Source organism: Macaca nemestrina, chromosome 1 (genome assembly GCF_043159975.1).
Source record: "Macaca nemestrina isolate mMacNem1 chromosome 1, mMacNem.hap1, whole genome shotgun sequence".
Lineage (NCBI taxonomy): Eukaryota > Metazoa > Chordata > Mammalia > Primates > Cercopithecidae > Macaca > Macaca nemestrina.
Genome location: NC_092125.1, coordinates 105,721,704 through 105,737,081, shown reverse-complemented (window position 1 = coordinate 105,737,081; position 15,378 = coordinate 105,721,704). Strand labels below are relative to the sequence as shown.

At 42.0% G+C, this 15,378-nt stretch overlaps 1 protein-coding gene across 9 annotated transcripts in view; it reads right to left on the bottom strand.

The window, feature by feature from the left end:
• LOC105498255 (nucleoporin 210 like) overlaps positions 1-15,378 on the bottom strand; it is a 163,044-nt gene that overhangs the window by 87,023 nt on the left and 60,643 nt on the right. For all 9 annotated transcript variants that reach the window (XM_071084919.1, XM_071084928.1, XM_071084909.1 and 6 more), the window contains one exon: positions 13,083-13,256. In XM_071084919.1, the coding sequence (XP_070941020.1) occupies positions 13,083-13,256 (174 nt within the window). The remainder of the gene's footprint in view (positions 1-13,082; positions 13,257-15,378) is intronic.

Genomic DNA, 15,378 nt, shown 5'->3' with positions numbered 1-15,378 from the left:
GCTGGGATTACAAGCGTGAGCCACTGCGCCCAGCAATTATGGCCATTCTTGCAAATAAAAGCATAAAGTGGGGAAATGACACCCTATTTAACAAATGGTACTGGGATAAATTGGCAAGCCACATGTAGGAGAATGAAACTGGGTCCTCATCCCTCACCTTATACAAAAATCAATGCAAGATGGATCAAGGACTTAAATCTAAGACTTGAAACTATAAAAATTCTAGAAGACAACATTGGAAAAACCCTTCTAGATACTGGCTGAGGTAAGGATTTCATGACCAAGAACCCAAAAGCAAATGCAATTAAAACAAAGATAAATGGCTGGAACTTAATTAAACTAAAGAGCTTTTGCACAGCAAAATGAACAGTCAGCAGAGTAAACAGACAACCCACAGAGTGGGAGAAAATCTTCACGATCTATACATCTGACAAAGGACTAATATCCAGAATCTACAATGAACTTCAACAAATTAGCAAGAAAAAACCAATCTCATCAAAAAGTGGGCTGAGGACATGAAGAGACAATTCTCAAAAGAAGATATAGAAATGGACAACAAACATGAAAAAATGCTCAGCATCACTAATGATCAGGGAAATGCAAATCAAAACCACAATGCGATATCACCTTACTGCTGCAAGAATTTTTTTATTTTTTGTGGAGATGGGGTCTCACTGTGTTGCCAGGGCCGGTCTTGAACTCCTGGGCTCAAGCAATCCTCCCACCTCGGCCTCCCAAAGTGTGAAACCCGTATCTCTACAAAAAATAAAAAAGATTAGTCACGTATGATGGTGTGCACCTGTAGTTGCAGCTACTCAAGAAACTGAGGTGGAAGGATCGCTTGAGCCCAAGTTCAAGGTTACAGTGAGCTATGATTGCACCACTGCCCTCTACCCTAGGTGACAGAGTGAGACCATCTCAAATAAATAAATAAGGACCAGGCATGGTGGTTCACATCTGTAATCCCAGCACTTTGGGATGCCAAGGCGGGCGGATCACTTGAGGTCAGGAGTTCGAGACCAGCCTGGCTAACATGGCGAAACCCTGTCTCTACTAAAAATACAAAAATTAGCCAGGCATGGTTAATTACAGGCATGGTGTGTGCCTGTAATCCCAGCTACTCAGGAGGCTGAGGCACGAGAATCGCTTGAACCTGGGATGTGGAGGTTGCAGTTAGCCGAGAATGCACCACTGCACTCCAGCCTGGGTGACAGAGTGAGACTCTGTCTCAATGAATGAATAAATAAATAAATAAATTCAATGTTATACTAGAGCAGGCTCATAGGTAAGCTGATTGTTAGCATCTCTTTACAACTCTGAATAGTGATATCATATTGGTAATCTGAAATTGGCCATGACGGGAATATTCACACCATAGAATTTGGCACATGTTACAAATTGGGTCCCCTTAGTATTTTTTTTTTTTTTTTTTTGGAGAGTCTGTTAAAAATTTACTTGCAGATAATATCAGGTTGCACCACTATTAGTGATGCCAAATTTGATGATCTGCTGAAGGTGGTGATTGCCACTGGAGATCTCTCCAGTATAAAGGTATGGTTTCCCCTGTGTGAGTGATAATTTGAAATCTTGAGACTATCCCATTTCCCAACAAGCTTTCACCTACTAGTCTTAATATCCATTGATGATCTTTGCCAGGACCAATTATTACAAGGAGGATTACAAAATCATAAATTTCTAATTCTATGATTCATTTTATATAAGCTGGTATTTTCCTGGAAAAGAGCATCCTTTTTTCTCTTCCATCCTCCTTCTCTTCCTTCCTTCCTCAATTCATTTCTCTTCTCTTTCTCCCTCCTTCTGTCTCTCTTTCTTCCTTCATTTTCCTCTTATAATCTTGAGCATCACTATGGGATCATGTTTTTGGTTTTGTTTGTTTGTTTTTTTTTTTGAGACGGAGATCTCACTCTGTCACCCAGGCTGGAATGCAGTGGCATGATCTCGGCCCAATGCAACCTCCGCCTCCCCAGTTCAAGTGATTCTCCTGCCTCAGCCTCCCGAGTAGCTGGGACTACAGGTGCCCACCACTACGCCTGGCTAATTTTTTGAGTATTTTTAGTAGAGGCGGGGTTTCACTATGTTGGCCAGGCTGGTTTCGAACTCCTGACCTTGTGATCCACCCCTTCGGCTTCCCAAAGTGCTGGGATTACAGGAGTGAGCCACCACACCCGGCTGGGATCATTAATTTTAAGTTGATATTTCTGTCATTATTTTTTAAAAGATATTTAAGGGGTACAAATGCAGATTTCTTACATGCATGTATGACATAGTGGTGAAGTCTGGGCTTTTACTGTAGTAAACATTGTACTCAACAGGTAATTTTTCAACCCTCTACCATTATTTTTTGGATGCTCAAATTATCTACAATTTGGACAGCAGGGGTCCCTTCAAGTCAGCTTCTTTTTGAGAAGTCACCATTACTCTTTGAGTGCTTCTTTGCTTTCTAACACAAGTTGTTTCAGAATCATTGTGCACTTTCCCTACTGAGCTGGAATCAACTAGTTCTCCAAAATGCTCTGATTCCTTTAAATGGGGACTAGTGTTTAGAAACCAAGATGTTTGTACATCACTGTTGGGGTGTAGGCCCTTTCAGTGAACAGAGCTTGTAAATAAAATTTGTTTACAAAAAGTATCATAAGTTGTACAGCAATTTTAAAACATGTCTGTAAACTCTCTCATATATGTGAGACATACACATACATATATACACACACACATATACACATTCTTTGACAAGATGACTCAATGACTCAACATCATAAATATCCCACTTATTCCAAGTTAATAAATTTAACATAATCTCAATAAAAATACCAGAAACACAAATAAATATTTACAATAATTAGCTGTCCATGAAGCTAATTAAGCAGAGACTTTTAGTAGCTACACAGGTCAAAGAGTACAGATGTTACAGAACTAGTTCAGAAAAGTCACTAAATAAATGTTCTCAGCAAAAACAAAAAAACACAAGCAACCACAAAAGCAGGGGAGGGGAAGAAGCTTATTTCAGAGTTGCTACATTACATTATACGAAATGTTGAGTTTTTAACAAAAGATTAGAAATGTAAAGAAATAAGTATGACCATACATGAGAATAAAAGCAGTTTCCATAGAAACTGTCCTTGAGAATGCCCAGACATTGAGCTTACAAGACAAATACTTCTTTTTTCTTTTCTTTTCTTTTTTTTTCTTTTTTGAGATGGAGTCTCACTTCATTGCCCAGGCTGGAGTGCAGTGATGCAATCGTAGCTCACCGCATCCTGTGCCTCCTGGACTCAAGCAATCCTCCCACCTCAGCCTCCCAAGTAGCTGGGACTACAGGCATGCACCACCATGCATGGCTAATTTTTGTATTTTTGTAGAGACAGGGTTTTGCCATGTCACTCAGGCTGGTCTTGAACTCCCGAACTCAAAGGATCTGTCCACCCCGGCCTCCTAAAGTGCTGGAATTACAGGTATGAGCCACCATGCCTGGGCCAGACAAAGACTTCTTTTTTATTTTTTGAGACAGAGTCTCACTCTGTCACCAGGCTGGAGTGCAGTGGCACGATCTTGGCTCACTGCAACCTCCATCTCCCGGGTTCAAGTGATTCTCCTGTCTCAGCCTCCCAAGTAGCTGGGACTACAGGCATGCGCCACCATGCCTGGCTAATTTTTGTATTCTTAGTAGAGACGGGGTTTCATCAGATTGGCCAGGATAGTCTTAAACTCCTGACCTCATGATCCACTGACCTCAGCTTCCAAAAGTGCTGGGATTACAGGCGTGAGCCACTGCGCCCAGCCAAAGACTTCTAATTAACTTTACTGTCCAAAGAACTAAAGGCATTCATGTTTGAATAACTAAAGGAAAATACAAAAGTGGTATCACATTACATAAAGAATACCAATAAAGAGATAGAAGTCATAACAAAAAAGAACCAAAAAGAAATTCTGAAGTTGAAAAGTACAATAATTGAAACAAAAAATTAACTAGAGGAATTCAACAGCAGATTTGAACAGGCTGAAGAAAGAATTGGAGAACTTGAAGATAGGTCAACTGAGATTATCCAGTCTGATGAATAAAAAGAAAAAAGAATGAAAAAAAAAGAACAAACATCAGAGACCTGTGGAACACCATCACGTGTATCAGTATATGCAAAAAGGGACTGCTAGAAGGAGAGGAGATAGAAGAATAGAGGAAGAAAGAATATTTGAAGAAATAATGGCCAAAACTTACCAAATTGATGAAAAACATTAATCTAAACATTCAAGAAGCTCAAACAACATCAAGTAGAATAAATTCAAAAAGATTTACATCTAAACACATCATAATCCATCTGTCCAGAGTCAAAGATAGAATCATAAAAACAGAAAGGGAAGGGATTCACCCCTCATTAAGGGATCTTCCATGGGATCAATAGCTGATCTTCCATTAGAAACCATGAGGACCAGAAGGCAGTGAGATGACACACTCAAAATGCAAGAAAAAGGGCCAGGTGTGGTGGCTCACACTTATAACCCTAGCACTTTGGGGGGCTGAGGCAGGTGGATTGCCTGAGCTCAGGAGTTCGAGACCAGCCTGGGCAGCATAATGAAACCCCATCTCTACTAAAGATTTTTTTGGTTGCTGTTATTTATTATTTATTTTTGAGATGGTCTCGCTCTGTCACCTAGGCAGGAGTGCAGTGGTGCCATCTCTGCTCACTGCAACCTCTGCCTCCTGGGTTCAAGTGATTTTCCTCAGACTCTCCTCCCAAGCAGTTGAGACTACAGGTGCACGCCACCATGCTTGGGACATTTTTTGATATTTTTAGTAGAGACAGGGTTTCACCATATTGGTCAGGCTGGTCTCAAATTCCTGACCTCAAGTGACCCGCCTGCCTCAGCCTCCCAAAGTGCTGGGATTACAGGTATGAGCCACTGTGCCCAGCCACTTCTTTCTCCTTTTTCTTTCTTTCTTTTTTGAGATGGAGTCTTGCTCTGTCACCGAGGCTGGAGTGCAATGGCACAATCTTGGCTCACTGCAACCTCCGCCTCCCAGGTTCAAACGATTCTCCTGCCTCAGCCTCCCAAGTAATTGAGATTACAGGCATGCACCACCATACCTGGCTCCTTTTTGTATTTTTAGTAGAGATGGGGTTTCGCCATGTTTGCCAGGCTGGTCTCAAACTCCTGATCTCAGCCCCTTGACTGCCCCATTCTACAAGCCACAGTAACTACAGTCCTAAGACAGAGGGACCCCTTGGGTGGGGACCCTGCCTGGAGTGGCGCCCAGGCATTTAAAATTAGCTGAGTGTAATAGCACGCACCTGTGGTCCCAGCTCCTCGAGAAGCTGAGGTGGGAGGATCACTTGAGCCCAGGAAGTGAGGCTGCAGTGAGCCATAATCATGCCATTGCACTCAGCCCGGGCAACAGAGTGACACCCTGTCTCAAAAAACAAAAAACAAAACAAAACATTGGACACCAAATCTCAGTGGAATTTCCTGTTTGGTAAACACATTGATGTCTTCCACCTGATATGTTTTCACCACATCCTAACTCCATGGAGAGGGCATGGAACCTCCGTGTCTGGGACTCTCTGAAGATCTTTCTCAAAGGATACAAAAGGATTTGTATCCTTTATAATGAAACTGTGAGTCATTCTAACAAACTACCAAACTTGGTCAGAAGTGTGCGTGGCCTGTGAGTCCCTCAGTTTGCAGCTATCATCCAAAGTGAGGGCAGTCTTGTTGGGAACTGCGCCCTGAAAACTGTGGAGTCTGAGCTAACTGCATATTGGTGTCAGAATTGCATCGTGGTATTGCCAAGGGTCACTCTATTAAAAAGATATAACGATTGTAAATGCATATGTACCTAATAACAGAGCCTCAAAATACATGAAGCAAAACCTGACAGAATTGAGGAAGAAACAGACAATTCAATAATATTTGGAGAGAGCTTGTAGATAGTTGAACAGGTGGAGATTCCCAGAGGATGGCATGCCGAGGGAGGGCATGGAAGCTCAACACCCCATTCCTATACCTCACCCTATGTATCTCTTCATCTGTGTCCTTTACAATATCCTTTATATATAAACTGGTAAACATAAGTAAATATTTCCCTGAGTTCTATGAGTCACTTTGTGTCCGTAATTGGTTCCTTCCGGTGGGTTCTTGGTCTCGCTGACTTCAAGAATGAAGCCGCAGACCCTTGCAGTGAGTGTTACAGTTCTTAAAGATGGTGTGTCTGGAGTTTGTTCCTTCAGGTGACCAGATGTGTCTGGAATTTCTTCCTTCTGATGGGTTCGTGGTCTCGCTGACTTCAGGAGTGAAGCTGCAGACCTTCGTCCTAAAGCTTTTAAAGGTGGCGCGTCTGGAGTTGTTCATTCCTCCCGGTGGGTTCGTGGTCTCCCTGGCTTCAGGAATGAAGCTGCAGACCTTTGTGGTGAGTGTTACAGCTCATAAAGGTAGTGCAGACCCAAAGAGTGAGCAGCAGCAAGATTTATTGTGAAGAGCAAAAGAACAAAGATTACACAGCCTGGAAAGGGACCTGAGTGTGTGGTGCCGCTGGCTCCGGGGCCAGCTTTTATTCCCTTATTTGGCCCCTCCCATGTCCTGCCAATTAGCCCATTTTACAGAGTGCTGATTGGTCCATTTTTACAACGTGCTGATTGGTGCGTTTACAAACCTTTAGACACAGAGCACTGATTGGTGCGTTTACAAACCTTTAGCTAGACACAGAGCCCTGATTGGTGTGTTTACAATCCTTTAGCTAGACAGAAAAGTTCTCCAAGTCCCCACCCGGCCCAAAAGCCCAGCCAGCTTCACCTCTCAACTTCAGCAAATTAATTGAACCCAAAGAGGTCAGGGGAACCCCAACTTGAGGCCAGTTGGTCAGAAGTTCTGGAGGCCTGCATTTGCAACTTGTGTCTTAGGTGGGGGCAGCCTTGGGGACTGAGCCCTCAACCTGTGAAATTTGACAGTAGCTCCAGGTAGATAGTGACAGAATTGAATTGGAGGACACCCAGCTGGTGTCTGCTGCTTGATACGTGGGGAAAAACGCATACGTTTGGTTACAGGAGTCTTCTTTTTTCTTCTTCCCTCTCTCATATTTTTCATGAAACAGAAATCTTCTGTGTTAATGATTGTGGTGGTGTGAGAGCAGAGGAAAAACACAGTTTGAGAGTTTTTTGCGAACAATTGGTGTGAATGAGGTGGGATTTGATAGAATGGCACTGTGGCACAGAAACATGTGGTTTGGGACGAGAAAGGATGAAAGGATGGGGGATGAGGAACCTTTAATTCCTGGGTGGCTACCTTGTTATCCATGGTATGAAACTGCAGCTGTGCTGTGTTCAGTTACTAAGGGTAAAAGTTAACCAGTGCAATTTAGAGATGGTGGTAGACTCAACAGGGTGGTAAATGCTGTTGTTTTTCTTTCCTTTTTTTTTTTTTTTTTGAGACAGGGTCTCACCCTGTCACCCAGGCTGGAGTACAGTGGCACAGTCTTGGCTTACTGGAGCTTCCACTTCTCAGGCTCAAGCAATCTCCCCACTTTAGCCTACCCAGTAGCTGAGACTACAGGAGCACGTTACCATGCTTGGCTAATTTTTAATTTTTTTTTTTTTTTTTTGAGACAGTGTCTTGCTTTGTTGCCCAAACTGCAGTGCAGTGGTGTGATCTCGGTTCACTGCAACCTCCGTCTCCTGGGTTCAAGCGATTCTCATACCTCGGCCCCTGAGTAGCTGGACTCACAGGTATGTGCCACCACACCTAGTTTTTGTATTTTTAGGTTTCACCACGTTGGCCAGGCTGGTCTCGAACTTCTGACCTCAAGTGATCCCCCCACGTCAGCCTCCCAAAGTGCTGGGATTATAGGCATGAGCCACCACACCCAGCCTTAAATTTTTTGTAGAGACAAGGTCTCATTATATTGCCCAGGCTGGTTGAGACCCTGCTTTATTTATTTATTTTTTTTAAAATTTTGTCTATTTATTTATTTATTTTGAGACCAGATTATGAGACTGGCTAAGTTTTGTATTTTTGGTAGAGATAGGTTTTGCCATGTTGCCCAGCTGGTCTCCAACTCCTGGGCTCAAGTGATCCACCTGCCTTGGCCTTCCAAAGTCCTGGGATTACAGGCATAAGCCACTGCATCCATCCGGGACCCACATTTCTTTTTTTTTTTTTTTTTTTTTTTTGAGACTCTGTCACCCAGGCTGGAGTGCAGTGGCCGGATCTCAGCTCACTGCAAGCTCCGCCTCCCGGGTTCACGCCATTCTCCTGCCTCAGCCTCCCGAGTAGCTGGGACTACAGGCGCCCGCCACCTCGCCCGGCTAAGTTTTTTGTATTTTTAGTAGAGACGGGGTTTCACTGTGTTAGCCAGGATGGTCTCGATCTCCTGACCTCGTGATCCGCCCGTCTCGGCCTCCCAAAGTGCTGGGATTACAGGCTTGAGCCACCGCGCCCGGCCCGGGACCCACATTTCTTTAAAAAAAAAAAAAAAAAAAAAAAGAGGGGGGGATTTAAATTTAAAAGTATGTTCTCTAACCACAATGGGGTGAAATCAGAAATCAGTAACAGGAAATCTGGAATATTCACAAACGTGTGGAAATTAAACAAAAACACTTCTAAATAACCAATAAGTTACCAGCCACAGCAGCCAGGCTGGTCTTGAACTCCTGACCTCAGATGATCCACCCACTTCGGCCTCCCAAAGTGCTGGGATTACAGGCGTGAGCCACAGCACCTGGACTAAAAATAAAATTAAAGGCCAGGTGCAGTGGCTCGTGCCTGTAATCCTAGCACTTTGGGAGGCTGAGGCAGGTAGATCATGAGGTCAGGAGATTGAGATCATGATGGCTAACATGGTGAAACCCTGCCTCTACTAAAAATAAAAAAAAAAATTAGCTGGACTTGGTGGCGGGTGCCTATAGTCCTAGCTACTCGGGAGGCTGAGACAGGAGAATGGTGTGAACCCAGGAGGCAGAGCTTGCAGTGAGCCGAGATCGTGCCACTGCACTCCAGCCTGGGTGACAGAGCAAGACTCTGTCTCAAAATAAATAAATAGATTAATTAATTAATTAAAGAAAAATTCAAATTATGATAGCATCAAAAAAGCAAAATATTTAGGAATAAATCTAATGAGTGTAAAACTTGTATACTCCAAACAGGAAACACTGTTGAAAGAAATTAAAGATACGAATAAACAGAAAGACATCCATATTCATAAATCAAAAGACAATATTATCAAAATGGCAATACTCTCCAAACTGATCTACAGAGTCAATGCAATCCCTATCAGAATCTCTGCTGGCTTCTTTGCAGAAATTGACAAGCTGACCCTAAAAATTTATGTGGAAATGCAAGGGACCCAGAAGAGCCAAAACAATCTTGAAAAAGAACAAAGTTGCAAAATTCATACCTCCCAACCTCAAAACTTACTACAAAGCTACAGTGATCAAGACAGTGTGGTACTGGCATAAAGATGTATAGATCAATAGAACAGATTTCAGAGTCCAGAAATAAACTGTCATGTTTATGATTAATAGATTTGCAACAAGAGTGCCAAGACAACTCAAAGGATAAGAAATAATTGTTTTCACAAATGGTGCTGGGTCAAGTGGATACCAACATGTAAAAAAAATGAAATGAAGCTGGGCACACTGGCTCATGCCTGTAATCCCAGCACTTTGGGAGGCCAAGGCGGGTAGATCATTTGAGATCAGGAATTCGAGACCAGCCTGGCCAACATGGTGAAACCCTGTCTCTACTAAAAATAAAATATTAGCCAGGCGTGGTGGCAGGCACTTGTAATTCCAGCTACTGGGGAGGCTGAGGCATGAGAATAACTCGAACCCAGGAGGCAGAGATTGCAGTGAACCAAGATCACACCACTGCACTCCAGCCTGGGCAATAGAGCAAGACTCAGTCTCAAAAAAAAAAGAAAAAAGAAAAAAAAAACCAAAACACAAAAATGAAGTTATATCCCTACCTCACACCATAAAAATCAACTCAAAGTGGATCAGAGAGCTAAATGTAAGAGTTAAAACTATAAAACTCATAGAATAAATCAAAGGCATAAATCTTCATGCTCTCAGATTAGGCAATGGTTTCTTAGATATAACACCAAAAGTACAAACAACAACTATAGTAACAAAATTGACAAATCAGAATTCATCAAAGTTAAAAACTTTTGTGCTTCAGAAGATGTCATCAGAAAAGTGAGGCCAAGCATGGTGGCTCATGCCTGTAATCCCAGCACTTTGGGAGGCCAAGGCTGGAGGATCACTTGAGGCCAGGAGTTTGAGACCAGCCTGGGCAATATAGTGAGACCTTGTCTCTACAGAAAAAAAAAAAAAAAAATTAGCTGGGTGTGGTGGCATGTGACTGTAGTCCCAGCCACTTAGGAGGCTGAGGTGAGAGGATAGAGAGCTTGAGCCCAGGAGTTGGAGGTTACAGTGACCTATGATCATGTCACTGCTCTGCAGCTTGAGTGACAAAGTGAGACCCTGTGTCTTAAAAAAAAAAGTAAAAGATAACCTATGTGATGAGAGAACATTTTTGCAAATCATATATCTGAAAAGAGACTTGTATGTAGAATATAAGAAATGAAGAACTCTTACAACTCAATAAAAAGACATATAATTCAATTAAAAATTGACAAAGGATCTGAATATACATTTGTCAAAAGAATATATACAAATGGCCAATAAGCACATAAAAAGATACGCAACATAGGCTGGGCATGGTGGCTCACACCTGTAATCCCAGCACTTTGGGAGGCCAAGGCGGGTGGATCACCTGAGGTCAGGAGTTTGAGACCAGCCTGGCCAACATGGTGAAACCCCATTTCTACTAAAAATACAAAAATTAGCCAGGCGTGATAGTGCTTGCCTATAATCCCAGCTACTCAGGAGGATGAGGCAGGAGAATCACTTGAACTTGGGGGCTGGAGGTTGCAGTGAGCCGAGATCGCACCACTTCACTCCGGCCTGGGCGAAAAGAGTGAAGCTCCATCTCAAAAAAAAAAAAAAAAAAAAGATACACAACGTAATTAAACAGTGGGAAATACAAATCAAAACCACAATGAGATACCACTTTACACCCACTAGGAAGGCTATAATCAAAATGACACATAATAGCAATTGTTGGCAAGGATATGGAGAAACTGGAAGCCTCATACACTGCTAGTGGAAATGTAAATGGTGCAGCCACTTTGGAAACAGCTGGAAGTTCTTCAAAAGGCTAAGCATGGAATTAACATAAAAACCACCAATTCCACTCTTAGCTATATACTCTAGAGAAATGAAGACATATGTTCACATAAAAACTTGTAGATGAATGTTCATGGCAGCATTATTCATAATAGCCAAAGGTGGAAACAACACATATATCCATCAACTGATGGATAAACAAAATGTAGTATATCTACACAATGGAATATTACTTAGCCATTAAAAATGCACTACTGATACAAGCTTGAAAACATGCTAAATGAAAGAAGCTAGGCACAAAGGACACATATTGTATTATTCCATTCATATGAAATGTCAGAATAGGCAAATCCACAGAGACAGAAAGTCTATTAGTGGTTGCCAGGGGTTGAGAAATGGAGGAAATAGGGAGTGACTGCTAATGGGTATGGAGTTTCTTCCGGAGAAAATGAAAATGATCTGAAGTTAGATAGCAGCAATGGTTGCACAACTTTGATTTGAACATTTTAAAAGGGTGATCTGCTGGGCGCGTTAGCTCACACCTCTAATCCCAGCACTTTGTGAGACTGAGATGGGTGGATCCCTTGAGCCCAGGGGTTCAAGACCAGCCTGTGCAATATGGCGAAACCCCATCTCTACTAAAAATACAAAAAATTAGCCAGCGTGGTGGCACACACCTATAATCCCAGCTAACTGGGAGGTTGAGGTGGGAAAATCACCTGAGGGGGAAGTTGAGGCTGCAGATAGTGCCATGTACTCCAGCCTGGATGACTTGAGTGAGACCCTGTCTCAAAAAAAGAAAAAAAGGGTGAATATATGCTAGTGTAGGTCAATAGGGTGATGGATAATCATGTCTGTAACTTAGTCTCAAATGGTTCAGGGAAAAAGTTCTTTTCTTGCAACTTGTCTGTAAATTTGAATTATTTCAAATGAAAAGAAAAATGCCATTGAATGACAATGATGTTACAGGGGTAACTTTTATTCTACTCCACTCAGAGTGCTTTAGAAAAAGTAACTCCTTCATAAACTTCAAATAATATTTAATGTGAAGTCTGACTCGAAAAAATGATGTTCACAACCTGTAACATCCCATACTGTTGTTCTTCATAATAAAAGGCAGTATGGCACAAATAACATGTGCTTTGGAGCCAGACAGAATGTGTTCCTTTCTAGCTTTGTGACTGAGAAAATTAATCGACTTTTAGGAGGCTCAGTTTTCTCATCCAGAAAATGGGAATAACTAATTGATTGCTCTGTTCCGTATAGGCTAAGTAATGACTTCTATGCTCCCAAGCTTGGACCTGTACTCAACATTGTTTATTATATAATATGATGTTCTACTTTCTAGGATAGATAACTCATTTATTTTTCATACTCCATTTCCTACTTAGTAGCTACATTATTGCTTACCACTATTCTTCATGATTGGTTTGGAGAAGAGGTAAATTTTATTACTTATTAATATTGTTAATAAAAGATTTGGTAGCAAAGGTATCAGCAAAATTTGGAAGTTATGTAGTCAGATCTTAATTGTCTGTTGCCATTATCACAAGCTGATTATGTAATTAAGTATAGTAAACAAGTGTAGCCAATTCTAATCTAGTTTAATCACCTCTCCTCAGACACTATCAGAAAATGAGTAATGAATAAAATAATTTATTCAATGTTGATAAGTGGAGAAATGGGGACCTTTGTGCACTGTTGGTAAGAATGTAAGACGGTACAGCTGCTGTGGAAAACGGTATGGCGGTTCCTCAAAAAATTAAAAATAGAATTACCATATGATCTGGCAATTCCACTTCTGGATATATACCCCAAAGAATTCCAGACTATCTCTAAAGCATGGAAGATAAAAGTGCCAACTTAGTTGGAAACATACTCTGTACTTACCAGCTGTTTGTTGTGCTGTGGCAGAGGACATGGCTGGGCACCAGCTGGCACCTTGTATACTGGCGTTACTGACATACTGGCAGGGTGGGCACATATGAAGCGAACCTGCAAAACCTCTACAGCTGGACTAGGGTTCAGGACACCTGGATGATTTCCAATTCGGAATGTGAGAACCTTTAAGGAAATATCAAAGCAAGAGATAATTGTGGGTAGATACTTGATGCCAATATAAATGTGTTAGAATTATTCAAATTCCAGCATAGAGAGTCCCTTTCACATTATAATCTGCCAAATCCCTTAAAGACATTATAGTTCTTAATTATCTGTGCTAAAGGGCATTAATAATATCATGAAACTTTGAAAACAAATGGAACATTAAAAAAATCTAGGTCAGGCACAGTGGCTCATGCCTATAATCCCAGCACTTTGGGAGGATCACTTGAGTCTAGGAGTTCAAGACCATCTTGGGCAACATAGTAAGACCACATCTCTACAAAAAATCTAAAAATTAGCGAGGCATGGTGGTGCATGCCTGTAGTCCCAGCTACTTGAGAGACTGAGGCAGGAGGATTCCTTGAACCCAGGAGGTCAAGACTACAGTGAGCCATGTTCATGCCACTGCACTCTAGTCTGGGCAACACAGTGAGACCCTGTCTAAAAAAAAAAAAAAAAAACTAACTTTGACTGGGTATGGTGGTGTGTACCTGTAATCTCAGCTACTTGGAAGTCTGAGTCAGGAGGATTGCTTGTGCCTAGGAGTTCAAGACCAGCCTGAGCAACATAGTGAGACCCTGTCTCAGAAAAAAAAAAGAATCTAACTTTGACCAATTACTTCAGTCTTTTCCTCCACCAAATATTTTGTTACAAGTTCATAAAAAGTGAAAAAACTAATTTGTGTTTCCACTTATTTCTAGTAGAAGTACTAATGAATAACGGAATGTGGAAACAAAAATAAGTTAGGAAACTTCAAATGGGGGTTAATTAGGCCTGAAATTACTAATAGCTCACTCAACAAACTAGGAAAAGAAGGAAACTATCTTAACATAATAAAAGCCTTATCACAGCTAACATCATACTCAATAGTAGAAGACTGATTCCAAAAATGGGCAAAGGCCCAGTGCGGTGGCTCGCACCTGTAATCCCAGCAATTTGGGAGGCTGAGGTGGGTGGATCACCTGAGGTCAGGAGTTTGAGACCAGCCTGGCTGATATGGTGAAACCCCATCTCTACTAAAAACACAAAAATTAGCCGGGCATGGTGCCACACGTCTGTAGTCCCAGCTACTCGGGAGACTGAGGCAAGAGAATTGCTTGAACCTGGGAGGCAGAGGTTGCAGTGAGCCAAGATCATACCATTGAACTCCAGCCTGGGTGACAAGAATCAAACTCCGTCTCGAAAAAAAAAAAAGAAAGAAAGAAACTGAAAATAACAAGTATTGGTGAGGTTCTGGAGAAATGGGAACCCTGGTGCACTATTGGTAGGAAAGTAAAATGGTACAGCTGCTGTGGAAAATAGTATGGTGGTTCCTCAGGAAATTAAAAATAGAATTACCATATGATCAAGCAATTCCACTTCTGGGTATATATACCCAAAACAATTAAAAAGCAGGATCTTGAGAGATAGCTGTATTTGTTGACAGCATTATTATTATTATTATTATTGCTATTATTATTATTTGAGACAAAGTCTCACCCTGTTGCCCAGGCTGAAGTGCAGTGGCATGATCTTGGCTCACTGTAACCTCCGCCTCCTGTGTTCAACAGATTCTTGTGACTCATCCTCCTGAGTAGCTAAGACTATAGGCACACACAACCACACCCTGTTAATTTTTGTATTTTCAGTAGACACAGGGCTTTGCCATGTTGGCCAGGCTGATCTCGAACTCCTGGCCTCAACTGACCCAACTGCTTCAGCCTCCCAAGGTGCTGGGATTACAGGTGTGAGCCACTGTGCCTGGTCAACAGCAGCATTATTCACGATCGCTAAAACCTTACTCTAAGCAACCCAAGTGTCCATCAATGGATGAGTGAATAAGCAAAATTTCTTTTTCTTTTTTTTTTGAGAGTGACTCTTGCTCTATTGCTCAGGCTGGAGTGCAATGGCATGATCTCGGCTCACTGCAATCTCCACCTCCCAGGTTCAAGCGATTCTCCTGCCTCAGCCTCCCAAGTGGCTGGCATTACAGGTGCCCACCACCACGCCCAGCTAAGTTTTGTATTTTTAGTAGAGATGGGGTTTCACCATGTTGGCCAGGCTGGTCTCGAACTCCTGACCTCAAATGATCTGCCCACCTCAG